The sequence below is a fragment of the Aspergillus nidulans genome, chromosome V, assembly GCF_000011425.1.
Source record: "Aspergillus nidulans FGSC A4 chromosome V".
Classification (NCBI taxonomy): Eukaryota; Fungi; Ascomycota; class Eurotiomycetes; order Eurotiales; family Aspergillaceae; genus Aspergillus; species Aspergillus nidulans.
The window spans coordinates 2,694,065-2,720,378 of NC_066261.1; the positions used below are offsets into that span (position 1 = coordinate 2,694,065).

Consider the following 26,314-nt stretch of genomic DNA (forward strand, 5'->3'; position numbering starts at 1 on the left):
AGTTTCTTGCACATAAGGTTAAAGAGTAATTCAATGAATGTGTGAATGACTTCCTTCTTCTCATAGGCAGATGTAGCAGGCTAGTTTTGTGAGCACGGCACATTATCTCCATTAATCGGGCTCGCCGGTCAATTAATCGCAATGCATTTTGTCCGTTATACGGCTGCGAGAATCAGAGTCGTGCATCGGCCTTCGATACAGCGAGATGGGCCTTGAAGGAGGTAGGAGCGACATGTTTCGTGGCCCCGATGTGGGTTGGAGCGGTATAGACATGTTTAGGGAGTAGCGGTTGATGCTCATGGCATCAAACATGATATTAGCCTAGTAGTCAGATTGGGATGTTTATGTAAGTTAGCCTAAAGGCGCTGTTAAGAATCTAACTAGTACGCTCCTCCCCTTGGTCTTCGAGTCTTAGGTCCTGGGTTTGTTCTTGAAGGCAGTTCTCACGAGGAATCTACAACTCCTTGCCTTGTCTGAACCAGAACACAGTTGGTGTGAAGATTCCAACGTCGCCCTCAAATCTTTCTCTTTCTGCTAGGCGCAATATCCCAAGAGAACTATAAAGGTGCTAAGTGTCGAGAAGCACAACCTGACCATTGGATGTATTATTTGTAGGCTGAAGCAGATAATGGTGACTGAAGTGCAGTTGAGCGGACAGGAAACCCTGGTCTCCACATTCTATGGTTGTATATGATAACATGTCAGAGAAGTAGATATGGAAGCAGATTAATCCAGGAGACAAGCGATCTGTAACTACGAGGCAAGTAAATTTGACATCGTGAGATACTTATCAAGTTTATCCAAGGTTATCTGCAATGCAGAATCCGTAGTGAAAAACATAGTCAAGGTGATATACCAACCCTAACACTTGCATCAGCAAAGCTTATGCCAGTTGCAATCTGAGAGCAAAGCCATCTGTCTGACCCTATATGTGTGCTATAGAAGGTGGGCGTATACTAGCAGCAGGATGCAGACGGTTCCTGGAAGCGAATAGCGTCATCAAGCCTACAAATATAGAGATCCAGTGCAGTTTACAGTAAAACCAGGGTATCCCAAGGTAAGATCAATGATACATTATCTGCGTCTATGGAAATTGAACAGGCCTACTCATATCAATCCTGCTCATCACTGTAAGTTTCACTGGGTGTCCCTTCATTCGTATTCCCCAGCGGCCTCCTTAGTCCTAGCTTGAACCGCTCGACCCTACTCATCTTCTCAAGCACCATCGTATCAACTCTCAGCACGCTCTCACGATAAAGCGTCTGACTCTTCCAGTCGTAAGAGCATAGTAAGCCCCTCTGCATTCCGCCTTCACTCCCGCAAAGCACCAGGGCGACAGGAGGACGAACGGCGCTAAACAGCGTAACAGTCATGAGATTCGTGTCAACAAGTGTAAACACTTTCTCTTCTCCATATCCTGAGCCTCGAGCCCTGATGATGATCTCACGGACCGCAGAATCCGCCATAGGATCCACGCCTATACATTCACCCTCCGTATTCTGATGTCTGGACAGCTCGCTCGAATACGGCGCCCACTTCAACCTACCTAGATCGGTTCCAAAAATATTCGTCTCAATCTCACCAATAGGCATATAACCCTCAAACCCAAAGAGCCATGGCTGCGCACGCCACGGCTTACCGATGTACAGCTTTGCCAATAGCCTCGGGGAAAGCAGAATCGTTATGATGGCAGGCCCCATGAGTAGCCATCCCAGTGCCGTTACCACTGCAAGAGACCCGCCCTGGGAATGACTGGTGGCGAGTAAGAACGCGCCAAGAACTAAAACACTCGGCATCGCACGCACAGCAACCCGAAAAACCATTCGCTTAATCGTGTTTCTCAGGAGCAGATTGACGGGGGTGAATGATTTCCACCGGATGGGCGCCGCAAAACCGCCGCCTAGGATTACAGTATCGTCTTCGCCAACCCCGTCTACCTGGCAAAGAGGCGTAATGTCCCAGAGATTTCGGCTCCAAGTATCATCTATGTCATGCCATTCCCAGGAGTCTTCTCGCTTGCGGCGGCTGGGGAGGAGACATATGAGGCGCTCCAGCAGCCGGTTACTGTCGTTGGCAAGAGATAGGCGGCAGAATTCCTGGAATGCGCTGTGGTTCCTGTTGACCCTTGGTCTGCGTCGCAGGAGGCCCATCAACACGTATGTTAGATCTCCCGGGAAAAAAGGAGCTGTGTTGTGTGCCCTGCCGCTGAGACATTGGAGCGCCAGGGTGACCAGTTCAAGCGGGCTGAGAAGGATAGAGCCCTCATAATGGTCAACCAGTTGACGTGAGACAGGGGCATCTGTCCATGCTACGGCGGGAAAATTGCGTTTTTGTAGATAGGTGGGGTTTGCCACATTCCCAGCGCGCATGTAGATGGCGAGAGGATGAGTGTTGGGACTCAAAAGCACTTCAGGGAATGTCCATATCCGCTCTCCCCAGTGCTGTAGCATGGCCTTCATGTTAAACTCTGCCGACGGATTGCTGATAGGAGGCCCGACAATGATGACGACTGAATGCGAGCCCCGAACGATATCGCTGATTCTATAAACATCCTCAGAATATTCCTCAGGATCGGGCATGCAACTGCACGAGATCCAGTATGCGGGCACACCGGCGCTCCGAACCGCCGCTTTTGCAACAGAATGAAGGTAATCCCAATCATCGGGACCGTCAAACTGCGCGGATGTGTAGGATATAAAAATGTACTCCAGAACAGCATCCCGGCCGTGCTGGGCTTCCCAGTCGGCGACTCTCACAATGTCGACGCTCCCGTTCTCAGCGGGAAAACAGAGATATCGCGGCCGAAGGGGACGCTCTGTGATGCCGTTTATCCCATCTGCAAGTGTTATTGCCGGGTCTGAGGACGTGGACGCCTCGAGCGGGTTACTCGGGATGTAGGAGTATCCCCAGAAGTGATATTTGAACTGCTCATAGAGGCCGTTGTTGCGCTTCTCGCCACCGAGATCAGCGGGAATAAAGAGCTGCATTATTAGCCACAGAGCGATCAAAGAATTAGATTAGGCATGTGAGTAGAAGCTCACCAACACGGCGATAGCCAAACATGCGGGAACCCACTTCAGACAAATCTCCAGCGACATCCCATTCTCCTTCCCTTCAATATGTCTCTTAAGAACCCAATAGACAATCCGCAGCTGAATGGGCGTGACTTTGCGGATTCCTGTTCTCGCCCACGTCCCATTTCTGGGACCAAGACGCACGTCATCTGTGGCTTGCACAACCAGTCTTTTCAGGCGGCCGTCCGTAGAGCTGAGGTAGCGGTCGTCTTCACGGTGCCATTCGATACGACTTAGGACGTCTCGATGGCGGTGCTCAGTGTTGTCTCTGTATGTTAAGCCAGGGGGTTCAATAGGACGGTTATCGGTCCAGGGAAGGGGGATCTCATTAAATTTGACCGCGACCGTACGGATAACATTTCTGGGAAAGTCCAGGGAGTTCGGATGACTCTATATGAGAAGAGGGAGATAAAGGTCAGTGGCTATTACTTGTACTTTCTTTGGGCTCAGCAAAGTACTCACTTTTGGCTCTGCAAACCTGTTGCCATTACGGTTGGTGCTGGTGTCTGGATTGTCTGTAGTGTAAGAACTGAGGTCTATTCGATGTTCGCCAGTATTTAATGTATCTAGTACCAGAGGCTCCTGGGAAGAGGCTGCCTAGGAATCGTTAGCAACTTAAAGCCCTGGAGTATGCAAAAGACACGAGAATCTACGTACAAGCCGGTGTGATGAGCCTGCAACGAGGGCAGAATTGGAATCAGACATTTTCTGTTCGTTTGTGTCCTTCACTGCTGTGATGGGTTGGAGCACCTTGAGACTGCGATTTGACGGAGACTTCCAGCAACATGGGCAAACAAGGCAGACAAAGTAGTTGACAAGCAAAACAGGCTATCCCGCGGCTTTGTAGGAAGGAGGACGGCACGCCACTACTTGAGCCTCACGCCATGATTCAAACAGCCCGATTCAGTAGTTAGGGCTCAGAGCACTTTTCGCGGCAGATGACAGATCCCACAATCTAGGACTATTGCCATCCCCCACGCCACAGCGAACAAGCACAATGGTTCGCCGACTGCTAGAGCGATTCGCTCGAGCTAACCCCAGATGATCACTTTTAATGGTGATCGACGGTACTAGCAACACAGTGATAACACCAAAATGCATGCCGAGAAGACTGACAATCCTACGAGGCTGAGTGGCGGCGGGAAGCGGTATAATCCGCTGATTTGTAATGAAGTTAATGTGCATATCTATATTGATTGGACGGATTATATCACCTATGGTAGGGTGGGAAGGTTCAGCCGGTCAATTTATGTGAGTGAGGCTATGCGCTACATATCCGGATCTACACTTTGTCCTAGGGATCGGGCCTCCGCCAGCTCGACGTACGCGTAAAGTCTGGGAGTTCAGTCGAGAGTGCGGTTCTTCGCTGTGTTGACCAGGGCAAGGACATGAAGGAGAACAAGGAGTGCTCATCCCTGTTTCTCTCACCCCGCGGCATGGAGAGCGCTGGAATTAGATGGCCCTGAGATGCCCTTCCGGGCAATGTGACTACCGACAAGGGCCTTTCTCTGCCAGAGAGACCAACCAAGGAGCACTGCGAGTGTCAGTGGAATGGATACGACCCAGAAGATCCAAAAGTCTTTGGACACTTCAATCGAGGCGTTGTCGGGTGCCGTGTTGAAGAACTGGCTGCCAAAAATCGTCTGCAGGAGTGAGTTTCTGCTGGTTGGATGCAGGACGAGGCTGGGGAGTAGACTCACAGAGACCGTAGTTATGGGCAGAAAAACCAAGGTAACAAAGGCGATGGTAGCCATGGTGCTGCTGTCGGCTTGAATGAGCTCGTTCCCTTCCTGCGTGACTAGATGGAATGACTGCACCGTCGCAGGTCAGTCACCACGCCCTAGAGTTTAGGAGATGTGACGAGCAACGCACTAAAGCAATCACATTCTGCATCCGCCTATCCAGGCTGCGCAATCGCAACCTGACGGTCTGAAACTCCGCCTCGATCTGCGCCATCGTCCTGCGCGTCAGGTTACCAGCAGCCCTTTCTTCTTCGGTGGCGCTGGGAGATAGATCCTTGTGGTGGTGATGCAGGTTTTTGACTGTTTCCAGAGCCGCATCTGAGCTCTCTTGGAGGTAGATGATATGCTTCGAGATATTATGCAGCCCCGTAAAGGACTCCCTGTCGCGATGCAGACCGAGTGCTTTCTGTCCGGCATCAGGACCAAGTTTTCACCTTTGTCAGGGGAGAGAAAGGAACTTACCGATTCGATGCCCCCAAAGACCATCGACAAATTCCACACCGTCTCGTCCATCCTTGCCGAGAGCTGATGTAGAACCACCACCAGCAAACTCATCGGATCGTGTATGACCCCCTCCTTCACAGCCTCGCAGGACAATCTGGTCAGCCGATCGTAGACCATATTGGCCCCAAAATAGACCATTGTCAGGTTATGTCGATTTTCGGACCGAATGGGCCATCGCAGGAAAAAGCCCGCCCGTGTCCAGGTAAAGTCGCTCTGTCGAATCTGCGGTAGTGAATTACAGCTTTGATCTGAGATGACGGGCTCCGGGCCGGGACTCTGAGCGACTGTGATGTTCTTGCAGAGGTAGTCGAACCAGCAGCCTGTCGTCTAGGTTAGCATGGCCTCCTTTCTTACCAGGCCCGCCTAGGTTTGCCAGGATTAGGGGAGGCGCGGGGTGGGCGAACATCTATATCCATCCTCTGTGTCCAGCGAGCCAAACGAATGTGTCACCGCGCGAATCCCGCCCTCGAAGAACGCAGTAGGGATCTTGTAGTGCTCGATCAGTAAAGGAAGCCCGTCCAGTGGCCATTTGGGTTCCAGAAATCTAGTAAGGTCAGTACTTGACTGTTGACTGGGTAATCATAGCTTCCATGGGACGGACATGACTCGAAGAAGAGGCCTCTCATCGGCAATCCTCACGATTGGTAGTTTGTAAGCCCGGGGAGAATGGACGCGATGAGCATCCACCCAGTCCAGCACCTCGAGTTGCGTATTGGGCACGGCCGGGTCTGTTGGGTCTTGGATGTATGGTCTGAGGGCTACGGGGTCGTTGAAGACTTGGTCCATTATCTCTGGCATCTATTTCGGTTCCTGTAAAAAAATCAGGTTAAGCCCCTGGAGGATTGGCAATGGTGGGGGAGTCTCTACGAGGCTGAGGCTGAGCATGGGAAATCAGATGAGGCGGCCCCCACCCCAGTCAGGGATTCCTCACCATACAGGGCTTATATATGAGAGTTCTTTTTGAAACTGATCACGGTGCGAATTACGATCTCAGATAACTGAAAAAAATGTCTACGCCGAAGAGACACGGTGGCGGCTTCATCCCAGCCGTAAAGGCGTCCTTATCATTCACCCGGCGCTCAACAGTCGACCAGTCCAGCAGTGGCCAGGATCGCTATTCACGCCCCCAGAGTGAATCTACTCCCGTGTCAAACCTGCCTTCGTCTCACAATTCGAATACTACTAAGCGCCACGGAGGCGGCTTCGTCCCTTCCACTACCAATACAAGGGTGTCCAGTTTGGGCGCAACAACGCAGCAGCAGCCGCAAATCAATGCACCAGCTAGTGTAGAGACGGCAGCAGTTTCTTCTCCGCAGACAAATTCTAGCAGTGTCAAACACGGCGGCGGCTACGTGCCCAAAAGTCTTCTACAGGAAAACGGCGCTCGCGCGCCTGCTGCGTCTACCTCAAGCCACGTACCGGCTCAGATGGAGGGGGATATCAGCCAGACTGCTGTGAACAACGGACATACTTCCAACGGAGAAGCAGGGGCCTTGGCTGGGGGTGTTGAAAGGCCAGACCGTCGTCGCCATGGAGGAGGGTATGTTCCCCGAAGTTCTGCCTAAGGCCACTAGAGCTTGCGGTAGGTTGGACGACAGGGCTTGCTCCTACAGGCCTACAGGTCAAAGGAGACGATAACTCTCCATCCTGTAAATGTACAACCATGTCTTTGATGGAGATGCCTGCGAAATCAGTGTTGAAATTTATCGGATCTCTCTCCTGAGCTGGGCCACACCCGAGGGTGTTGGAACTTCTGGTGTCTGATCAGAAATAAGACAAAAGAGTCTATAGTATTGATCAATATAACGTTCCATTCATTGCGCATGGCGCATCTATAACTTGAATAAAAGAAAATGCACGTCCGATCACCGAATAGTATACCCGCCATCCACTCTGATATCAGCCCCATTGATCATCCCGCTCGAGTCTTGACAGAGGAAAACCACCGCGTCGGCCACCTCTTCTGGCAGCGCCGCCTTGCCCGTCGGAATGCTCTCCAGCAGCTTCTCTTTGACTCCCTGCTCCCCCCATGCCTTCTTTCCGAGATCCGTCCACGCCACCGTCGGCGACACCGTATTCGCCGTAATCCCCTTCGGCCCCCATTCAGACGCCATGCATCGAGTCAGGCCCAAAACTGCAGATTTCGACGCGCAGTAAGCCCCGTGCCGGTGGAGAGCCACATGCGCGGCTTGCGAGGCGAGCGTTACAATCCGGCCCGGGGGCGCCTCCGCATTCCGGGTTTGCCCCTTAAAAGATGATGCGGCGAAATAGAGGTTCGCAAACGCTTGCGAGCAGAGCATGGGGCCTAGCACATTCGTCGTCAAGTGCTTGAGTGTTTCCTCTGGTGGCGTGAGGTGCATATCACTGAGCGAGACGTATCCGGCGGTGTTCACGAGGATGCTTGGGAAAGCTCCTATAGCGGTCTGGTCTTTTTGCAGGGCCGCAAAGGCCGATTGCACGGATGAGGCGTCTGTGATATCGCATTCGTAGGTGTCGATGTTTGTGCGGTCGTTGTCGTAGCCCGATGCGAGGAGGGAGTCGCGTCGGGCCGCCTCGAAAGGCGCGTAGAGGATTGCAAGGTGTGCGCCTTCGGAGCGCAGTTTCTTGCCAATGGAGGAACCAAGCCCTCCTTAAAATCTCTGTCAGTATAAGCCTGTTTCATTGAATTCTTGAGGGTTAAAAGAAGAAACGGCGGGCAAGGGAGAGCGCACCGAGGCCGCCGGGCAGGATGGCGAGTCTGCGGGCGAAGGCCATTTCTTCAGCTCTAATTTAGAAGTCTGGCAAGTCTAGCAAGTCTGGCGAGTCTAGTGAGCCCAGGCAATCTATTACTTATGAAGGCAATAAGAAAAGATTTGGTGAAAAGCTGCGTTGTAGAATGCGAATTGGAGCTCGTGCGGGGTCCCTATTATAGGTATTGGAGCCCCCACAGGGACCTGAGCGAGTCAGGGACGCCAAGAGGGTTGAGTCTCTACGGACTTTCTCCGGTCATTAAAAAAATGAATGTATACGTCAGACCCCTGGTGGGACGGTCATGTGCATCGGAAAGTGATCTGATTGCTGACAACCACTTGGGTGCTGCTTGCGTGCCGCTTAGGTACCGCTAGCCAACGACTTACGCATATTCCGACACACTAGGCGGCAGATCTTCAAGCCTCGTCCCCCAGTCGCTCTCCTCCTTCCCAACCACTATCTCCAATAACCCCCCCTCGGCGAAGAAATCGTGTCCAATCCAATTCCTCGTCCATGAATTGCCGTCCCTCTTTACGCTCTGAATGTAGATGTTTTCGTATCCTGCATCAAGACCCTTTGCCTTTACTGTTGCGATCTTCCCCGTCACATCGTTTCGAATACTAATCTCTCTAAAGAAAGGCGGCGTGATCAGGTATACATCCTGTCCGTGGACGGGGAATAGGCCAAGCATAGCTAGCACGGCGAATGAGCCCATTGCGCCGCTGTCGTCGTTACCGGGGATGCCAGAGACGGAGGTGTTGAACTGCGACGGGATGTAACTGTGTGCCTGCTTGGCGGACAGACCGGGGCGCCCCCCGTAGTGGTATTGATAAACCGTCAAAAAGGCCTGCTCGTCGCCCAGATACAGGACCCCGGAATCATGCAAGTAGGACAGGCGGGAGGTAAATGCTTCGCGGCCACCGAGGGTTGTGATGAGCGTGGCCATATCCTGCGGAACAAAACTGAAGCAATACAAATCAATCAGCAGAGCACACCTGGGTGGCAGGAGGGGAAGGGACGCACAAGGTATAAAGCCAGCAACTACCCTCATAAGTCTCGTGCCCGTCGGCATTCAGATAGCAGGACGTGAAGTTCAATAGCGGGCTGCAAAAGATGGGGTCCTGGTACGCCCAGGACCCGTCTTCCAGACGCGGCTGGAGGAAGCCGGTGAAGCCTGTATCGACCCCGTTGATAGCAGAGGACTGGTCTTCTTTCCATAGGTTTCGCCAGTTTCCTGACCGTTCCAGGTACTTATCCCGGTCATCTGCGCGCCCCAGCTTGTCCGCCATGAGCGCTATACAGAAATCATTGTAAGCATACTCGACCGTTCTTGACACGCTCCTTGTGCGTAGCCCTTCAGTACCGGGATCGGTATCGTTCTTCGGAATGTACCCAAGATTCTTCCAGCTCCTGAGACCGCCACGCCCTTCAACATTCCAGTTGTAGGGTTCGATTTCTGCGTCTTTCACAATTGCTTCGTAGGCAGTGGCCCAGTCGACGTCGATGACGCCTTTCAAGTAGGCCTCTGCAATCAGCACGTCTGCGTTCGAGCCACCCTGTGTCCAGCCCTTGCAGAGAGACATCCGGCAATCAGGGAGGTAACCTTCATGGCGGTAGATGTCGACTAGACTTCGTATCATTCGTGACTGGGATATCGGATCGATCAGAGTGAGAAGCTGGTGGATGCCACGGAAGGAATCCCATATACTGCCCTTGCTATCAGAGAAAGGACCAGATTGGAAAGGTGGAGAGGCTCACCAATAAAAACTGTCATAGTAGGGCTCATCGCTCTCCCACAGCGGGTTTTCACCTGTATAATCCTGCGGGCTGATCATGGCGCGGTACGCGCCACTCCAGAACACTTTTTGGAGCTCTGTTGACGCGCCTTCAGCGTCAATAGTAATCACTTCCATTTTCTTTCTCCACGCACTCTCAGCGGCTGCTCGTGTTTGCTCGAAGTCGAAATCCGGCTGCTCCTTTTCGCCGTTCGAGCAAGCCTGTTCCACGCTCATGAAACTTACTCCAACGCGAGCAGATATCACATCGTCAGCAGATACAGAGTTGAACCTGACAAAAGTTCCTGCAGAGTATTGACTCGCCGGATACGATGAGTTGGCCGTAACTGACACAGTGCTTTGTCCTAAGTCAGCGCTCCTGTTCGTCCACGACCCGGTGTCACGAATTTCGGCGCCGTGGAAGTCAACACAGACATGGATATTATATGTCCCCTCCCCGAAGCTAGGATTGAAGTTGCCACTGGCAGTCAGTCTTCCTGTCTCGGGATCAACCCAAGCAGTCCCATGATTCCTCGACTGTGGAAGATCGATAATGTCGAGAAAAACCACCGGACTCGTCCCCGTGCCGTCGGGGAACTGAAATTGATAGAGTGCCGAGCGGTTGGTCACGGTCATGTCGGCATGCAAGCCATTCTCTAGTGATATAGCGAAGTACCCGGGTCGCGCTTCAGGGCCAGGAGAGTCGCGGTTCCAGGGTACAGCTCTGTCTGAAGAAGTCCAGGAGCAATTTGCAATATCGTCATCCGGGCAGCTGGGGTGCACGAACAAAGGGAAGTTTCCCATTGAGGAGGCCTGTCGTTCATCCATTGTTTCAGCATTGTGAGGCGCGGAGCAAGCTAGAGGTAAACCTACACCCCCTGTACCAGAATCATGAGTGTGAGAGAACCCTGTTACGTGCGTGGTGTCATAAGCGAACCCTCCTTGGTTCTCGCCCTGCGTGTCGGCGACTGCCTTGACCATACCTTCATCTCTATTAGTCGATGGCCATTCTATCATTTGGTGGACGTACCAAAAGGCAAGGTCGCACCGGCGAACGAATGTCCTAGAGACGCGATTATTTTTAGATTCTCTTAAAGAACACGTGGGCGTGAATACCTCCATTTGCGGTACCAATAAAAGGATCGATGAAATCAAGGATATCGAAATCAATTTGCTCGCTGCGGAGTTTTCGCGCGTCCGTGGAGGGACATAGCAGCAGCCCAGCGGCAACGGCAACCCCGAGCACCGAGGGCTTTAGTGGCAAAGTCCATATCATGGCAATAGGCAGGTCAGGGGCCAGTTCAACTGTCTTTGGAGGGCAGTGTAGAATCGTATCAGAGGTGTGTTGTGGCGGTTGTAATTGGGATTTCGCACACAGGAAGGGCAGGAACGTAGCATTCCATGCATGAGAAATTGATTATAAACCCCACATTCGCAGAAAGACCAGAGGTCGGGGCAGGTTACATCGAGGGGAAAATGAGGGGGATCGTCAGGTATATTAGAATATGGGCTAAAACAATAGACAGGGGCAGGCTACTGCAGAGGGAGCTTAACGCGCCATTAGTCCGTCTAGCGCAGCCTCTGGCGATCCATGCACTCCCGATCAGATATATACCCCTAATTTACTTCCTCGCCATTGAAACATCAAATATCAAGGCTCCTCTATAGCCCAAATCAATTTGGCCTTTAATTGTTTTCTGGCTGCAGCCTCGAACCGAGACAGCAATGGTACCCCGACCTCCTCGAGTCGGCTCTGGAGTGGCATTTAAGCACTGCTGACGATTGCAAAGGACCCGTCCATCCCGAGTCGGAGTACATACGCCGCCGAGATTGCGAGATATGCACAAGAGTAGAGCGGAACCTAGCTTCGATCGGGCTGCAGCAGCGTCAACCTGCACCAGTGGTTGATGACGTGACGCCACGTCTTCTATATGCAGCAAACTGCTCCGGAAGGAGAAAATATGAGAGCTGGACAGTTCATCGAGCAGTGCACACCAACCAAGTCTGCTAATTCGTCTCAGATCAAATCCATTACTATCCTGTCCCATGATTTCCCCGTTGTGTCAGATGGCGGCCGCGAAATGTCGGAAGAGTCCCCACCAGGCCCGAAAGGCCGGCCTGTCCTTAGGTTAGAATCCAAATATGCTCTGATGTTCGCGTTGTCCTGTCGCAAATGCGCATTTTCAGAGGCCAGCTCTTGAACCTGGTCCCGATGAAAATCCAGCTCGGTCATCATGGCGCCAAGTTTCAACAGCAAGTCCATCGAGAACTCCTGGGATTCCGGAAAGCCGCCGTGCGCTCGCAGAAAGTCTCGAGCTCGAGAGAGGATGCTAGGGTCAAAAACATCCGGTGCCGCGACATTTTCCATGATGCGGAATGGAGTGTGCGTCCCGGGTCGTGCCGTCGATGTTGTGTGGGCAGAGCCGGCCATCTCAGCTGCTGGACTAATAATCCCACTATTTGCGGCACGGACAAAAGGCGTTGTTGAACGGGAGATGGCAGGAGATGTGAGCTGGTCGAGCATTCCAGGCGCATTATCCCAGCGTCCAGCTATGCATGCTGGGCAGCGAAATTGAGGATTCTCAATTACTGAATCTGAAGCTGGCAGACAAGAGCCGTGGTAAGATCTGCAGCATGTTTGGCAGAAGAGCAAATTGTTGGGCCCACGACATTCAGAACAGATGACATTATGTGGTTTTCCAGAGTCTATGGGTTGATCAGTTTGAGCGCGAAGAAAATTGACCATGAGTACGCACCAAGCCATAGTTTATATAGGGGGTGGTTCTCTGCCTCAGACGGACTAAAGCCACCGACTGAGGATACTAATGGTGGTTGAGATGGCCAAATGGAATTGTGACTGTTCCCAGGACTGCTCGTAACAGTTGCTCGAGACAAAGAGCCTGGTTCTGGTGTCGTTCTAAGCATTGTGGTGTTTGATTTGCTGAGAGGTGAAGACGGTGGCGGCAAGAGCTGCGCCCAAAGGGGAAGGCCTCGGGGGCCGGAGTATTATTAATCCGTTACCGAGTCATCGCCGGTCATTCTGCCGAACTTCCGGATCCGTCGACGTTCAACCTGAAAGTGAAACCTGGCCATCGATCCTGGCCCACAAACCAATAATGCTGCCATCTATCGACTAGGACTGCAGTTGACCAACTGCGACCAGTAACCCGTAACAATGCCCGGGGTACCCTCCAACAAGGCTTGCGAGCGCTGTAAAAAGAGACATCTTAAGGTTTGTGCCACGCTCTTATCGCTGGATCCGTGCTGATAACGTAGTGTGACGAAACACGGCCGCACTGCCAGCGCTGTGCAGATGCCGGGGTCGAATGCCCGGGATTTGTGCAAACAAGAAAATTCATCGACCAAGGCGCCTCAGTAAGGCGGCGGTATGCTCCTTACCAGGAAGCTGGCTCCAAGAACACCACTGCAAAACCTTCACGGGTAAGCTTTGCTTGTCCATCGGTTAGCTTATTTGCTAAGATAGCAGGTCGCAAATAATCCACAACCAGAGTCGCTTCACAATGAAGCTACCAGCACCGGGTTGGAACCCCAGGGCCAATCTAACCCTCCAGTGCCTCCAGCGCCTCTAGTGTACGACCGGGAACACCGACCGGCAATTCGTTCAGAAACTTCGGTTCTGGACAGTGCTCCCTTGGCTGAGGCAAGCCAGCCGCCTGCTACTACCATGTCGGTCAATCGTACAGGAGGCGACGCGGTATTGGGGCCAATGCGATGGCAAGGCTCTGATGCCCGCGCTCAGCAGCCTTCCTGGGCTCTAGGCAATGCCGGCGCTGGCGCTGGCACTGGCACGTTTCATGAGCGCTCGAGACAGTCCTCGCCCCATGTTAATCCGTCTAGCTCAAGGACTCCGTCCCAGCGCGGCGAGCAAGAGGAATTTCAGGACATATTCTCGGAGCTCATGACCGGGACAGAGCATGAGATATGCTTCTTGACAAGGCATTACTGCGAAGTGATTGCTGCGTGGTAAGTCTGCAAAAAATTTGCTTTATCAGCTTCGCTGATTAGACCTAGGTTCGATGTTTCAGATTCCGGAAAATTCTTCGGCGGCTGCGTGCCAATCCGAGCTATAGACGACCAGTCACTGCGCTGCGCTATTGCATCCATTTCTGCAAAGCATTTAGCCAGGATGAAAGGTGTCAAATCGACAGCGGGCGGCGGTTTATTTACGTCACCGGCTACCATGGAGTCTTATCCAAACTCTCCACATGTCGACTGGTCCTTGAAAGCCGCCAATTACTACTATCTTGCTGTCTCCCATATGAGCAATTCCTTGTCAGACTACGCGGCCGTGTCCACGTCAGATGTTCTCGAACCACCGATCTCCGTCGTTAACCGCTGGCTCAATTTCCAATTAAAGCAAAGCGAACAAACCTCACACACCAGTGATGTAGCCTGGAAAACAGCCGAAAACTTGCTAGCAGCTTCTACAATTCTTACCCTTTACAAGATATTTGATGAGCCCGGGGAAAACTGGCAATCGTACGTTACCAACCGCTTAAAAGCTCCTAAATTTGACTGATTTTCCCAGGTACCTTACTGGAGTGAAACCTTTATTCAGCAAGTTGCTGGAACTACTCAAGAAGGATGGCGGTAACCAGTTCTTCCCAGGCCTCACGGCGGTGTTCTGGAATTTTGCAAGGATGGATTATCTAGCCTCGTACTATAACCGCTTGCCAACCCACCTTGATCCGGATGACCTGGCACTATGGCGAGCAGCGGGCCTTTCACTTGATGACCAAGGAAATCTAGAGTCATCAGAGGTCTCCAGAAGCCATTGGTCGCAAGAAGACGTCGCGACGAACGTGCTGACACGCCTCCTTAACAAGCTCACAAATTATCTCGCAGCGGCGAAAAAGTCCCAACTTGAACAATGGGTTGGAGGCCAATCCCCACAATCCATCAACTCGACCAGATCCAGTTCTGACTCCCCTGACTCCCATCCCACAACTGCCTCATGGCTCAAAATCTCATTTGAGTTTCAATCCTGGGTGGAGCGCATTCCGGAAACATTTCGTCCCTGTTTGCGCATTGAACGACCAAAGCTTGCCCCAACCGAACCCAGTCACATGCCGTTCCCAGAAATATTTTACAGCCTCACTTCCTGCGCCGTAGCAATGCAGCAGTACCATTTTGGCCGCCTCGCATTATCGCTCAACCGGCCATCCGACGACATTGCAGGTCCCAGCACCGCGTTTGACCGCCTCCAAGCCTACCGCGAGCTAACGAAAGAGGTTGACTACCGCTGCAAGGAAATATGCGGCATTGCCCTCGGCAGGCCACAGATCGGTGCTCGTGTACAAATGATCACTCTGCTCTATGCTGTTGGGCAGTGTTTGGAGAAACCGGAAGACCGGCAGATAGTCATCGATCTTTTGCGCGGTATCGAGGCGGATTTGGGGTGGTCGACCGCCACGCAGGTAACTAAGATACAGAGATAGCTGTATAAGCCCACATGCATAAGTACGAAGACAAGCCGCCGCTGCTCTTCAGAGCTTAAGCGCTCGACCGCATTGGCGCACTTGGCGGAATTGGGTCCTCGGAATTTCAGCGTCATCGAATACCTGCTCCGTTTTCACAAGAAGACCAGTTCGCCAAATACTGTCTGTCCGTGACATTGTTTATTGCCACGGGTGCCGATGCAAAGTGTCTGCAGTGCGGACAGAGACACATGGCTCGTCCGAAAGCGCTGGTTATGCCTTGTTTGGTGAACAACTACCCATGCGCGGCAGCAATGGCGACATCGCGGTTACACAGTCTACTCTGATTATACAATCAGTTAGAGTACTGTTCTACTTCAGGGTAGGTTTAAGTCTGTGGTCATGCAGACAACTCTGTATGACTTTAATGTCAATAACAATGCTCTTCTAAGAGCACCAGCCCAAACAGATATATAGATATTTCTATGGTTTTATTTAGAATTTGGATGGTTATTTTTAGTGTTTTACATATTAAAGAAGATAATGGGGTAATTATGGATAAACAACAAGATTCACTCGCTTCATTGCCATGCCCTTGACGAATTGCCCCTAAATCCCTACACATATTGCAGTTCAAGGACGTTGAACTCTGAAGGGTTGGACACTCACAGTCTCCAAACTGGCCTTAACAAAAATTGCCGCGGTAAGGGTTCACGAAGAGTGCCCTTGGGCGAGTCAGAGGTGGGAACCTGCAGCGTAGCTAATACAACTCGCCTCGGCGATGTTATTCCGTTACAACGCTCCTCAAGTCGACCTTGTATATGCAGTATTGTGCCCGTGATCTTATCTTTCCCTTACACATCAACTTTTTCTTTTCCCGGTAAGAGTAGAAACGATTGCATTTCTGGACAACAGAGCCCATTTGGTCAATTACGGGATACATTTACCAAAGGCATCATGACTCGGGGTCTTGAATCTATAACGAGCGAGGTATGCATTCACACCGATGTATTCACCCCAGAGATTTCAATATTTAGGTAGATAGCATACCAAGATTGCAACTCCAAAACGCTCGACTGGGATAGTCGCAGAGAACCTGGGCTTGTCCATCTTTACCTCAGCGAGGCTGTTCTGAAAATATGTGCTTTTTCGGTGGATTGGAGGTTTCTTTCCAGTGCAGGCTTCCATGCGTATTCGATGTTGCTTTGCGCAGTATTACCCTTATCTGCACCATATTTATGATCCCAAAGATCATCTTCTGGGGTTTTCAATGAGTATATCACAGTCCTCTCCTCTATAAGGGTCCTGATAATCTGCCATATGCATGCGCGAATGCTTCGCAAGGCGAATCCCATGCAGATTCTCTCTTGAGGAAAGCGCCCGATAAAAATGTGCACGATTACCTATTGGCTAGATACTTTGATCATGCGACTGATGTTGATCTTTCTTGCACAACTGCATAGGTGCAGCGCAAATTTGCACTCTCAAGGCTCTATGACGGATGAACTAGGTTTTCCCGGCAACTAAATGGGTTCAGATTTGTTAGATTGCCCTGATGCTGCGGCAGTCGTCAGAGCTCTTGCCACCAATGCAGTATCAAGCTAGAGAAAACTGTGTTCTAGAGGTTTTAGGCTGACCTTGGCCGCCGGTCTACTTTATCCCTTCTTTACATACTTCCCCTTTCTGACCCGTGCCAAATTCCACTTGATTATTCATATATCAATGAGTCCCGATGACTGGATTCGCATAAGTATGTAAAAGAGCTCCGACGTGTCTAGTGCTTAGTGACCCATGCGTTCTACATGCTTGTCGGGATGGCTGATGTTAGTTTGGGGACTGTTCTATCGTTTCACGTAGTGCGATGCCCAAGCCGTCAGACTCACTCCTAGCAGGACTCGTCTGATCCAAGTACGAGCAAATGAATACTCTGGACAGCAAGGAGCCTTAGCAATCTTTGAACAAGATTTCAGCTAAAAGTGCGCTGGCGCTCCGCGTATGTGTTTGCATACCACATAGATGAATTTTAGCAGTATGGTGTATGTTTTCTCTTCATAGCGTGTGAGATAACAGCTTAGCTAATGCGCCCAGAACCAGAATGATTTAGCTATCTCTGTTGCGGCTGCTTGTGAGCGTTCTTGACTGGTAATCAGTGTGTTTGTCGATATTTAACAACTGTAGCTTGGTTGACGCCCGGCGTACGGTGACTAGATGTTGCGCTATAGAGTTCTGATAGAGTGCCAGACTCTTTTTATATCAACAATCATCATATAGTGACTTGTACGCACCCACGTCCTGACCCAATACAGAAATGGTGAGATGGATGATATAAATCGGTCCCTGCAGACCTGCTCGAGACGCAAGCTTACGATTACTGACCTCTCTTTACCATTAACCCTGTTTTGTCTCAGGACGAAATTAAAGAAATTTTTGATCTCCAGCTCCCCCTTTCCATCTACTCCTTCCTTTCACCATGGTGACGGTGCGCTACATCTGCCCCCCGAACTCCATTCCCCGCAAGTGTACACACATTGTCACGGCAGAGGGCGCCCACCGCACCATCGAGATTGTTGGTCAGGTGGGCCTCGCGCCTGATGGATCGCTTCCGGAGGACTTACGAAGGGCAGGTCCAGCAGCATTCAATTATCTCCAGCACGCGGGCTCACCAACCGTCACCCGGCTGAGGTACTATGTTGTGGGCTACAAATACCCCGAGAGCCTAGCCGCCATCACTGCCGCGAAGAGGCTCGTGACTGCCGAGGACGAACCGCTACCCACCAGCGTGCTCGTCGGTGTACCCGCTCTTGGGCATCCAGCGCTATTGTTTGAGGTGGAAGCCACTGCTGTTGCGAAACTATGGGGGAATTGCAAGCAGGCCGTTGGGGAAAAGCTGGGCGAAGTTCCTGGGGAAGATTGAAGGCCAGATTCATAGCTCCAAGGACGAATGTGGAACATCTACATATTGTATTCATCATGATGCGATAGACCTGACACTCGCGAAAGGTTTCCACAGTGGAAGCTGCCTCTTGTCAATAGCCGCCAATTGTTCTTATCGGCAGTCTTGTAAAATAAAGATTCGAAGGATTCCACTGGCTTACTGGGTACCATATTGATTAAAGTCGGCCGGGAAGACAAGTTCCTAACCGTGGTAATAATCTATAGCTCATCGCTTAATGATACGGGTACATCGCGAGTATCTGCTAGTTTCAACCGATCTCTTTCGTCCTGTCATGGCCATCTCCACCGCGCGCTTATATAAAGGGAGGACTCACTTTGGGTCAGTTTTAGTGCAGCATCCACCACAATCAAGACTATCAGAAAGGTGATTTGTCTATTCCACATAGCATATCTGTACTATAAGTGTGGAGGCGCCTGGCGGCGCAGCTAAAGATCGGTAGGGCGGAGGAAACCACCCAATCTACCTAGATATAACCAAATGTTGATTGACGCAACACTATCTAGACGCGTTTCTCTACTGTTCGGTTGCTGCGTACCAACTTACATGACGTGATGTTGTCCTTGCTGGGCTGTGCGAGGATAGGCAAATTCCCCTTCCGGGCGCCGCAGTACATCCCTCCCGTAGCCTCCCCATGCCGCAAAACAGTATCTAAGCGCCAACCCTGTCTATAATCCTCTGAATTTGAGTTTGCGGAAGTGTGCGGAAGAGGGACAATGACAAGCCTCGTTTCCTATCTGGATCGAATTAGCTGAGGCCTATAATAAGAGCTCCACTTATGTTGACCTTACGGAATGCCGTTCAGTATTTCTTCAATCATCCTGTCTCCCTCCCTTCCCCCGGCTTCCTGAGTGAAGCTCACCAGGTTAACAGTCTCACATTATCTGTCAATAAGTCTTACTTCTTTGGTGTTCGAACATACGACTGTCGGCAACCTCGAAAAGATATAAAGCTCTCAACACACTGGTATAGCGCGGTTGCATCATAATCGCTCAAGTCGCTATTCGTTCACGCATGACAAGGAACCGCTAGCGAATCCACCACCCTGACCATGAAGTCACATTCAGTTAACTCCAAAGCCGTCTCTATTCTTGGGATCGGACAGATGGGTTCAGCCCCAGCCCATGCCTTTCTCAAGGCCGGGTACCGAACACCATCTGGAACCGTACCCAAGACAAAGCCAAGGATCTCTGCTGCGCGGGAGTTGTTGAAGCAGCCTCGGCGGTGGATTGTATGCGCGCAAGCTCTTTGGCCAACTGCACCCAGCAGAAATCTCGCGACTTATCTGCCCTAGCCCACTCCCTCGGCGCGCAAGGCTACCTACAGGGAGCAATCATGGCGGCTCCGGGGGTAGTCCGAGCGGGCAAGACAACCGTTTTATGTGGAGGTCGTCGGACGCATTTACAGCGTGGCAACCAGCTCTCCAGGCGGTCGGCACACCGATACTGGCATCTGATCTCCCCGAACGTGTGCCTGTGTTGGACAACGACTTGATCTATTGTATGGAGGGTGTCTTTAGCGGGTTTGTGCAGGGGCTGGCACTGGTCGGCGCCGCAGGTCTCAAAGAGACTGAATTTACCAACTAGCTGGCCGTCCCCCTGCTATCGGTATTTCAGGAGTGGCTAGCATGCACTGCGACAGAGGTCGAGCACCAGTCATACGCAGTGAGTGAGGTGGATCGCTGCTTGAGTTGCAGTTGGAGTCCATGAAGAACATTGAAGAAACGGCAAAGGAGCTTGGGGTCTCGACTTGATTGATGAGTGCCATGTATAAGGTCATAAACGAGGCTGTCTCGCCGGGAAAGGGAAGGGAGGAAGTTTCAAGTTTGGTGGAGATCCTTCAGACGGGTTAGTGACTAACGGCCCTCTATATTTCAACGGAACCTTTGTGACTATAGTTAAAGAATTGGTACCTAGAGCACGGTCAAAGGGTGACTAGAGAGATGCTTGTAGGATACAGCAAGTGTGCGATATAAGTGCCTGTCTGCGCATCCTCCCCGTGGGACAGGCTATGTGTACATTTTGTTCGCGAATGCGTCTAGATATGGGTATTTCTCAGCATTTAATTAGTACGTCGCCAATAGGCAAGATCAAGCCTTTCTGGATTCCTGATCTTGTCGAGAGGTTATGAGAAAAGTCATCTCCTGCGCTGAGACTTTAAGAATTGAAGCAAATACCAATAAAGATAAGCAAAGTTTATATTTGCTCTACTGACTATTTATTGATGTTTGTTACAGGGCTCACTTTCCGGAATAAATGTACCTTAGAATATTCGCCTTTGCACAACGAGGTTCCTTGCTTCTCCACCATTGCCATATATCATTCTTGAATGGTCAGGCTACCTTATAGATAGTTATCGGCAATCCTAGTCCAAGAGCCCGTGGGATCCTCCTTCTATTTTGTATCCCTGAGTCGTATCCACTGTTACTCACACCGTTATCAAGTCAAGAACTATAAATTAGACGCAAAAGGATAAATCATGGTATTGGCTTGTTATTTCGCCGACCACGTATTAATAACACTACCCATTCCAACATAATATACTATTTTGAGGGGAAAGAGGCTCGCTCTAGCGCTGGTCAATACTAATACCCCAAAGGGCCGTCAGTTAAACTGTTGATGGATCTAGAGTTTCATATAAGGATGGTCCATGCTCAGATGAAAGTACAAATTCTGGTGATAATTCGAGCAACCCTAACGGAACTATCCGATGACCGATCACGTGCCCGGCCGATCAGGGCGATTCCGACGTCTAGCTAAACCTCCGACCATCGGCAAACCATCACTTCATTCTATTCAACTCACATTCAAGATAAACACCTCAAAATGCTTGCTCGTGCCATTCAGCGTTGCCAAAGACCCAGATTATCTCTCTATAGACAGCTGTCAAGTTTCCGTATCAGCCAATCCAGCCTCCCGGCAGCCTATTACCGCGGCGGAACATCCCGCGCCGTCTTCTTCAACCAAGATGACCTCCCTAAGAGCCGGGATGAATGGGCCCCAATCTTTCGAGGAGTAATCGGCAGTCCAGATCCCTACGGGCGCCAGCTCGACGGCCTCGGCGGCGGAATCTCGAGCCTGTCGAAAGTCTGCGTTGTCGGGAAATCAGCGCATCCCGATGCAGACGTGGACTATACATTTGCCGCATTAGGAATCAGAGATACCGACGTCGACTTTTCTAGCAACTGTGGCAACATGGTAAGTGCGGTTGGGCCGTATGCTGTTGACAGTGGGCTTTTCGCCGCACACAAGGACGCCGAATCTGCGGTTGTGCGGATTCATAATACGAACACTGGCAAAATTATCCATGCCACCTTCCCTATCATTAATGGAGAGGCTGCTGCGGCTGGTGAACTAGCAATTGATGGTGTTGCGGGGACGGCGGCGCCTATTAAGCTGGACTTTGTCAACCCAGCTGGATCACGGACGGGGAAGTTACTTCCGACTGAGGCTGTCAAAGATGTCTTCGATGGCGTCGAAGCGACGTGCATTGACGTCGCTAACCCGTGCGTTTTTGTGAAAGCTGATGACCTTGGTGTATCAGGAGCTCTGACACCGGACGAGATCACTGCTACTCCCGGTCTCCTGGCTCGCTTAGACTCTATCCGCCGTCAGGCTGGCGCGAAGATGGGCCTCGCTCGGTCACCTGAGGCAGTTCCTGGCAGTGTCCCCAAGATTGGAATTGTTTCGATACCTAAAGATGACTCGCGTGTTGACCTGGTCGTTCGAGCACTCTCCGTCGGTCAGCCCCACAAGGCTGTTCCAATCACTGTGGCGCTGGCATTGGCGACAGCTGCTCGGTTACCAGGGAGTACGGTTGCAGATGTGACAAGTTCGGACCCCGTGGATCCGACAGGTATTACTATCGGCCACGCGAGCGGAAGTATTCTTGTAGGCGCTACGTTTGGAGCAGACGGGGGACTGGACTTTGCGACAGTATTTCGGACGGCGAGGAGATTGTTTGAGGGCAGGATATTCTGGAAGTGAACCTGTACCTGAATGGAACATGTGGATTGATGTAATGGAACTGCAGAGACAATTCTTCAAATACCCTTTACAGAGACCAGAAAGTTAGCAAATATGAACCGTCAAGCCTACACCAAATTCATACTAAGTTCTCCTCCTCTATCGTATCCCAATCCCTACACGCACAGCTAGAGTCCCGATGATGCTCCTCAGTCAAGTGTGGAAGTATTGCAATGGAACAAGGCCACCTTTCTCCTGGCCCGCCACAAGTAAGTCTTGAAGGTTCAGGTTGACCGCAGGGAGACTGGGATTTTGTTAAAGATGCGTTCGGCAGTGGTAGAGGTAGAAGCTCTTCTCTGTTTCAGTAGAGTTACTTGACTTCTCAGTCAATTGAGGTTTACGATTCTCAGTGATTTGGGGCTTGTGCTTTTTACCTAGCGAACGGAGCGACCGGTCGCCCAAGACAAGTACGAATCTTCTACGGAAACGCTGCCCAGGAACACGAAAGTCTACTTGCCCTTAATACGGTCGGGAAGAGGGAGACAGGCCCGTTTTGATTTTTGTCATGGGCCTGTTTCGGTTGTGCTCAGTTCCGTTTCTGCCACGGTCGATCAAACTAGTAGCTATGGAGCTTATGATGATGAAAGTATTATCAACGTTGCGTTCCAGACTACCTAATCTTGTTGAACGGGAAGAAATGATATTGATGGTTGTTCGAAGTGCTTCGGAGCCATGTCCATGAAATGAAGGTATTCATATTTCTACTAGCAGGCTAGAGAACAATCAAAAAAGGCTGTTTCGTTAAGTTCAAGAACTGCGATGGGTTTGTGTCAGGGGATATATCCGAAGGCTTCGGATTTATCCCGAGAGACATCCTAGGTGTACTTTAGTCCAACAAGATATGAGCGGAGAATAGATGGCGACTCCACGTTCGAGATGCAGTACTAGGCCCGTACTTAATGGTGAATGTTACTTTGCTGTAGATATCAAACTCCCAGGCATAAGGGTGGCGGCGCAGGCAGTACACAATCGTCCATTAAAATCGTAGACTGGTAACTGATATGTAGATGCTGGGGAAGCCTTCCTCCTGTACGAGAATTTCAGAGGAGGGAATCAGTGATTATTGCGGTGCCAGTAACTGACCAAGGGGAAGAATAATCAAATATTTGCTTGATCAGATGCCAAAAATTTGGTGAAGGATCTCTTAAGCAAATGAAGTTGTGGTACGATGATTTCATGTTTGGGGGCTGCGAACAGACAACATACTCAGTGAGCAATGGAACAGTACTAATGCCTCCTGACTAAAGTTTATAATAATCTCGAAAGGACTGGGTGGATAGACAGTAGAGGTTTACGTGTATCATATATATGCCGGTGCTCCGCCAACTCTCTTGTTTTTTCGTCCCATCAGCTTGGAAAATGGGCCAGCTTTACATATAACACAAGGCTGCACCCTTGCCTTCGTGGCACCACGTCATCTTACCTCTTGTCAGAAGAATCTTCCAAGAATATGGTCCCCAAGCTTTGCCGAGGCTGTACGCGGCGAGGAGCACTTCGGCGGACTTCGATACGCAGGTACGAAGGTACGCAGGATCATAGTTGGTGGAAAGACCACTTAGTCGGTGGCCAACGGGCAGATGAATTCAATCACTGTTCTTTATATGTTTGGTTGAATCTAGAGGGCGCCAAATACATTCATATCGTGGGTCATTGACACAAGTGAGATCAGCTCCTCCACTATGACCCCTTCGACACCTCACCATTACACGACTGTGCAGGTGCATCACCGATGCAGCTACAGATCACCGTATGTCGAGGACGATCGCCTGGCCGTACCGAACATGGCGTTCATCGAGACGTAATCGCGTAACCTTCCATGTAATCAGATTATAGGACTGACGATCGACCAATCACAACCCACTATCCTCGATCCCCCCATACACCATCGTGAGAGCATGATGACGACCATGAGCAGTGAGATAGTTATATAAACCAGCGGCTTCAATGATTCAGATTGGTAAAAGATCAATTTAAAAATACAAGGAATATACACCAAACTATTTATTTTTACCTTCTAGTTCAAAACCCAATTCTCAATATGCAAAACGCACGCGGTCAGGGCATTTCTCACGCCACCGGTGGCTCCAAGGTTCCCCAAGGAGTCCAAGAGAGAGTTCCTCAAGGCCTCGAGGAATCGTTGCCTAATTCGGTACGTCTAGCTGATTTGCATCTCAAAGAAGAATCAAAACTAACAGGCGAAGGTTCACGATACCGGCTCCAGCGGTAGCCACAAGACCCATGCCCTTAACGACGGCGAGGACTCAATCGTCCCCAAGGGAATTCAGAAGGCTGTCCCCGAAAAGCTTGAGCGCGCTCTGCCTAACAAGATCCACAATACTGGTGATGAATAGATGATCACGATGTGATGTTTGCATGAATGGATATAAATTGATATCTTATCTGTATATTAGTGAATTTGAAACGATAGGCATTATTTGACGGGCATAACATACTTATCTTGGAATGTGCAAGTGGCTACTATTTTCGATTATGTAGCTAAAACATTGCTGTTGCTACGCCTTCCCATTAATACCATCAATAGATGATAATATCATTCAAAATTAGATCATCTGTCATTTAACAAATAATTGTGCTAAATCATACCGAATCCCAGGCTAAGACGGGCTTTATGACCTGCATGTTGCAATTCGTCAGCATCTCTTGGTCTAAATTGTCATACCCGAACTACAATTCGCCTTACCTGTCCTGCTCTGAGATCTTCGAGGGCTTTGTCAAGCTCCGTAGCCGGATAGATTCGCACAATCTTGTGCACAGGAAATTTGCCTTCCTTGTACCACTGTACCAATTGGGGGATGATCTAAACAGAGTTAATGCCCAAACAACGGAGAACCATTTCTTGTAGGTTTGATTGAAATCATACCTGCTGTGGATCCGACCAAGCCAAAATGACTCCAATGATCTTCTTGCATCCCGTCAACACATCAAGGGCATTGACCTTCAGTTCTGTGTCTGGCGGCATGGCACCAACGAGCGCAAATGTGCCGTTAACGGCCAAGGCTCGCAGCGTCGCCTGCAGCACCTTGCCTACCCCTGTCGTATCTATGATATAGTCTGCTCCGCCTGGGAAATACATGCGGATAGTCGCTGCTAAATCGGAGTCTGGGCCTTTGAGCGTATTGATCGTATGGGAGGCTCCTAGTTCAAGCGCGAGCTGTAACTTTTCGTCCACAATATCAACAGCCACGATCCGAGTCAAACCTAACGCTCTAGCTGCCAAAAGCGCCGCAACTCCTACAGCACCCATCCCCGTAATCAACATCGTTGACGCCGAGCTTGGCTTTAGCACATTGACAACTGTCCCAGCTCCAGTTAGATAGCCACATCCCATTGGCGCTAGGGGCCCCAACTCCTCGCTATCAAACTCGACATCACACTTTACAACTGACCGCTCTGAAACGATGGCCAGCCTGCTAAGTGAAGACTGTCCAAAGAATTGCCCGTGCACAGGTGTCCCATCCGGTAAACTAATCGGCGACGGCTTTGTTTTGTCCAGACGCGTGCGGAGAAAACTGAGTTCCTGGCTGTGAATGCATGCGCCGCAGTGTCCGGCAAGACATGGTGTACATTCGCGGCACGTACGGAAACTGAGGAAGACTTGGTCACCTTCTTTCAGGGCTTTGTTGCTGACTTTTGACCCGACTTGCCGGATTACACCACACCCTTCGTGGCCCAGTACGGCCGGGAAACTCCCTACTGGGAGGATGCCTGCTTGGACGACCAGATCCTGGTTACGTTAGCGTTGTTGGAACTGCGATTTAAAGTAAAAAAAAACAGCACAGGGGAGCCCGGACCGTATGGCATAAACCGGTGTACTTCATCTCAACGAGGACTTCGTCTGGCTCGAGTTGATCAAGGACTACATCTTTCAGGACGAAAGGACCCCTCTCTTCCTCGACAAGATATGCTTTGGTCGGAATGCCCATTTTGTCGGTTGTATCGAGCGTTTGTACGAACAGCTTCTCTCAGGTGTATATTCGGAACGGTCACCCTGGTAGATACACCCCGAAGTCGATGACAGGGTTGGCTATACAGAGCTTCATGCAGTATATTGA

General features: G+C 50.7%; 11 protein-coding genes across 11 annotated transcripts, besides 3 other annotated features; 6 read left to right on the forward strand and 5 right to left on the reverse strand.

The window, feature by feature from the left end:
* Positions 1-26,314: part of a sequence feature (contig 1.94 1501..523724(-1)) that runs on past both edges of the window.
* Positions 1,113-3,779, reverse strand: ANIA_05395 (uncharacterized protein; the record flags this gene model as incomplete). Its single annotated transcript, XM_657907.1, has 5 exons — positions 1,113-2,981; positions 3,042-3,435; positions 3,537-3,610; positions 3,648-3,671; positions 3,732-3,779. 5 exons carry the CDS (start codon positions 3,777-3,779, stop codon positions 1,113-1,115), a joined length of 2,409 nt encoding a protein of 802 aa, XP_662999.1.
* On the reverse strand, positions 4,499-6,106 carry ANIA_05394 (uncharacterized protein; the record flags this gene model as incomplete). Its single annotated transcript, XM_657906.1, has 6 exons — positions 4,499-4,717; positions 4,775-4,885; positions 4,947-5,222; positions 5,279-5,640; positions 5,725-5,884; positions 5,960-6,106. The coding sequence occupies 6 exons, from the start codon at positions 6,104-6,106 to the stop codon at positions 4,499-4,501; spliced, it is 1,275 nt and encodes a 424-aa protein (XP_662998.1).
* ANIA_05393 (uncharacterized protein) lies at positions 6,328-6,993 on the forward strand (the record flags this gene model as incomplete). The annotated part of the gene is made up of 2 exons (XM_657905.1): positions 6,328-6,860; positions 6,942-6,993. The coding sequence occupies 2 exons, from the start codon at positions 6,328-6,330 to the stop codon at positions 6,991-6,993; spliced, it is 585 nt and encodes a 194-aa protein (XP_662997.1).
* On the reverse strand, positions 8,433-11,101 carry ANIA_10672 (glycoside hydrolase family 92 protein; the record flags this gene model as incomplete). The annotated part of the gene is made up of 6 exons (XM_050612337.1): positions 8,433-9,012; positions 9,074-9,757; positions 9,809-10,638; positions 10,699-10,808; positions 10,856-10,888; positions 10,942-11,101. The coding sequence occupies 6 exons, from the start codon at positions 11,099-11,101 to the stop codon at positions 8,433-8,435; spliced, it is 2,397 nt and encodes a 798-aa protein (XP_050468271.1).
* ANIA_05391 (PHD finger protein) lies at positions 11,843-12,461 on the reverse strand (the record flags this gene model as incomplete). The annotated part of the gene is made up of 2 exons (XM_657903.1): positions 11,843-12,375; positions 12,416-12,461. 2 exons carry the CDS (start codon positions 12,459-12,461, stop codon positions 11,843-11,845), a joined length of 579 nt encoding a protein of 192 aa, XP_662995.1.
* On the forward strand, positions 13,001-15,762 carry ANIA_05390 (Zn(II)2Cys6 transcription factor domain-containing protein; the record flags this gene model as incomplete). Its single annotated transcript, XM_657902.1, has 7 exons — positions 13,001-13,057; positions 13,102-13,266; positions 13,313-13,809; positions 13,858-14,325; positions 14,375-15,263; positions 15,623-15,645; positions 15,741-15,762. 7 exons carry the CDS (start codon positions 13,001-13,003, stop codon positions 15,760-15,762), a joined length of 2,121 nt encoding a protein of 706 aa, XP_662994.1.
* Positions 17,734-18,177, forward strand: ANIA_05389 (uncharacterized protein; the record flags this gene model as incomplete). Its single annotated transcript, XM_657901.1, has 1 exon — positions 17,734-18,177. One exon carries the CDS (start codon positions 17,734-17,736, stop codon positions 18,175-18,177), a length of 444 nt encoding a protein of 147 aa, XP_662993.1.
* ANIA_05388 (uncharacterized protein) lies at positions 19,268-19,802 on the forward strand (the record flags this gene model as incomplete). Its single annotated transcript, XM_657900.1, has 2 exons — positions 19,268-19,447; positions 19,644-19,802. The coding sequence occupies 2 exons, from the start codon at positions 19,268-19,270 to the stop codon at positions 19,800-19,802; spliced, it is 339 nt and encodes a 112-aa protein (XP_662992.1).
* On the forward strand, positions 21,042-22,202 carry ANIA_05387 (DUF453 domain protein; the record flags this gene model as incomplete). The annotated part of the gene is made up of 1 exon (XM_657899.1): positions 21,042-22,202. One exon carries the CDS (start codon positions 21,042-21,044, stop codon positions 22,200-22,202), a length of 1,161 nt encoding a protein of 386 aa, XP_662991.1.
* On the forward strand, positions 24,233-24,807 carry ANIA_11477 (uncharacterized protein). Its single transcript, XM_050612338.1, has 2 exons — positions 24,233-24,390; positions 24,443-24,807. Exons 1-2 carry the CDS (start codon positions 24,280-24,282, stop codon positions 24,590-24,592), a joined length of 261 nt encoding a protein of 86 aa, XP_050468272.1. The 5' UTR covers positions 24,233-24,279; the 3' UTR covers positions 24,593-24,807.
* Positions 24,803-24,811: a sequence feature (Short protein (ANIA_10688, CBF81995.1) was converted to a misc_feature.).
* Positions 24,846-24,899: a sequence feature (Short protein (ANIA_10688, CBF81995.1) was converted to a misc_feature.).
* ANIA_10671 (NAD(P)-dependent alcohol dehydrogenase) lies at positions 24,916-26,185 on the reverse strand (the record flags this gene model as incomplete). Its single annotated transcript, XM_657898.2, has 3 exons — positions 24,916-25,059; positions 25,123-25,986; positions 26,054-26,185. The coding sequence occupies 3 exons, from the start codon at positions 26,183-26,185 to the stop codon at positions 24,916-24,918; spliced, it is 1,140 nt and encodes a 379-aa protein (XP_662990.2).